General features: G+C 38.3%; 1 protein-coding gene across 1 annotated transcript; it reads left to right on the top strand.

Annotated features, from left to right (window-relative positions):
- The first annotated feature begins 803 nt into the window (after positions 1-803).
- Positions 804-2162, top strand: LOC119528964 (12S rRNA N4-methylcytidine methyltransferase). The gene has a single exon (XM_037829123.1). The coding sequence runs from the start codon at positions 939-941 to the stop codon at positions 2160-2162; it is 1224 nt and encodes a 407-aa protein (XP_037685051.1). The 5' UTR covers positions 804-938.
- Positions 2163-2489: the final 327 nt, after the last annotated feature.

Below are 2489 nucleotides of genomic sequence, written 5' to 3'. Positions count from 1 at the left end.
TTGATGTTTCCACAATAATTGTGGGAGACTTCAACACATCACTCTCTCCTATAGATAGATCAACCAGACAGAAGACCAATAAGGAAATTGAAAACCTAAACAATCTGATAAATGAATTGGATTTAACAGACATATATAGAACATCACATCCCAAATCACCAGGATACACATTCTTCTCTAGTGATCATGGAACTTTCTCCAGAATAGACCATATGCTGGGACATAAAACAAGCCTCAATAAATTTTTAAAAAATTGAAATTATTCAAAGCACATTCTCTGACCACAATGGAATACAATTAGAAGTCAATAACCATCAGAGACTTAGAAAATTCACAAACACCTGGAGGTTAAACAACACACTCCTAAAATAAATGGTTTATAATATAGAATGTAGGGAAACTAGTGATAGAGAGCAATTAATGAAGGGGGAATAATAACCCAACAAGAACAGATAAGCTATCATGGGTAAATTTAATGTTCTGGAAATGCCCAGGAATAACTATGGTTTGTTAAATTCTGATGGGTATGGTAGGAACAAGTTCACAGAAATGTTGCTATATTAGGTTATTTTCTTGGGGTAGAGTAGGAACATGTTGGAAGTAAAGTAGTTATTTTAGGTTAGTTGTCTTTTTCTTACTTCCTTGCTATCGTTTGTTTGAAATGTTTTTTATTGTATATTTAAAAAAATTTTTTTTCATATAGTTAATTTAAAAAAAAAAGAGTTAATCAGAGTTAATGACAATCAATGCAATAGATGATACTGAGTTGATCTAAGAATGAAGGAGAGTCTCAATCTGTACGTTCCTGCAAGTTTCCCCCCTGGGCTGGGATCTACACGCGTGACAAATTCAGTTTATCAGGCACCGTGGTGATCTTCGCTGGCCAGAGTTAGAGGCCGACGAGAAATCTTCCTGCCTCAGATTTGTTGACCTACAGAATGCTTCGATACTCACATTTTTGTAGAGTCTATAAAGAACTTCTTTCATGCTGGTTGGAATCTGGCGTAACTAATTTAGTTGTCTGGCCAAAAAAAATACACACTACAGCAGAAAGATATAATGAATCTGAAGCCCAAGAGCAAACAGAAAAAACCGGAACTCAGGAGTTACACAGATCTCAAGATGGAGATTCTGGAGCTGTGGCTAAATTACATATTCCAGTAATGGTGGATGAAGTTGTTCATTGCTTAGCACCACAAAAAGGGCAGGTTTTTCTAGATATGACATTTGGTTCAGGAGGACACACAAGAGCCATTCTACAGAAGGAGTCAAATATTACTCTGTATGCCCTAGATAGAGACCCAACCGCTTATGCAATAGCTAAACAGCTTTCAGAATTGTATCCTAAACAGATCCAAGCTATGCTAGGCCAGTTCAGCCAGGCAGAGGCATTATTAATGAAAGCTGGAGTCCAGCCAGAAACTTTGGATGGAGTCCTTTTGGATCTTGGGTGTTCCTCCATGCAACTTGATGATCCTGAAAGAGGTTTTTCCCTTCGGAAGGATGGCCCCTTGGACATGAGGATGGATGGTGGCAGGTACCCTGACATGCCCACTGCTGCTGATGTTGTGAATGCTTTAGATCAACAGGCACTTGCATCCATCCTGAGAACATATGGGGAGGAAAAGCACGCCAAGAAAATCGCTTCAGCAATCGTTCAGGCACGTAGCATTTACCCAATCACCAGAACCCAGCAGCTTGCCAGCATCATTGCAGGTGCATTTCCTGCTTCTGCGATTTATGCACGAAAAGACTTGCTCCAGCGATCTACCCATATTGCTACCAAAACTTTCCAAGCTTTTCGCATATTTGTGAACAATGAACTTAATGAACTCTACACAGGACTGAAGACAGCTCAGAAGTTTTTGAGACCTGGTGGTCGACTTGTAGCCCTTTCCTTCCACTCACTAGAGGATCGCATCGTCAAACGATTCTTGCTTGGTATAAGCATGACAGAAAGATTTAATCTAAGTGCCAGACAGAAGGTGATACAAACATCAAGATTGGGTTTGGGTCAAGAAAACAAGGAAGGCATCCCTATAGAAAGGGATCCTTTAATGTGGAAATTAATACACAAGAAGGTACTCACTCCAGAAGACCAGGATGTACAGGACAACCCCCGAGGACGCTCAGCCAAACTCAGAGCAGCTATCAAATTATGAGAAAAAAAGTTACCATGATCTAATCCTTCAAATTTTTCCTCACAGATTAATTTTTTTCATATGATGTTCCTGAACAGTGTTACAGCAACAGTGTTACTGAACATGTGGGAAAGTTTGAAAATTAAAGATATTTAGGATTTTTTTTTCTCAAAAAGAAAATGTAGGGAATGTTAACATGACACAGAAAGTTCAAACCAGGGAGCATCATTTAAAGACTAGAAAAATGTTTCATTTTATGTTGTATTATGTTATCTAAATATGTACACTCAAACTGTCAAAGAGAGAGATAATATAATCATATCTACATGTGCTAAATTCTGTATTTAG

The sequence above is a fragment of the Choloepus didactylus genome, chromosome 3, assembly GCF_015220235.1.
Source record: "Choloepus didactylus isolate mChoDid1 chromosome 3, mChoDid1.pri, whole genome shotgun sequence".
In the NCBI taxonomy this organism is placed as follows: domain Eukaryota; kingdom Metazoa; phylum Chordata; class Mammalia; order Pilosa; family Megalonychidae; genus Choloepus; species Choloepus didactylus.
The sequence above is the reverse complement of the archived record's forward strand: the minus strand, read 5'-3'. Positions and strand labels throughout refer to the sequence as shown.

Excerpts from the sequence above, each read along its gene's own strand:
- LOC119528964 (XM_037829123.1), top strand. The coding sequence starts at position 939 with ATGCTTCGATACTCACATTTTTGTAGAGTCTATAAAGAACTTCTTTCA.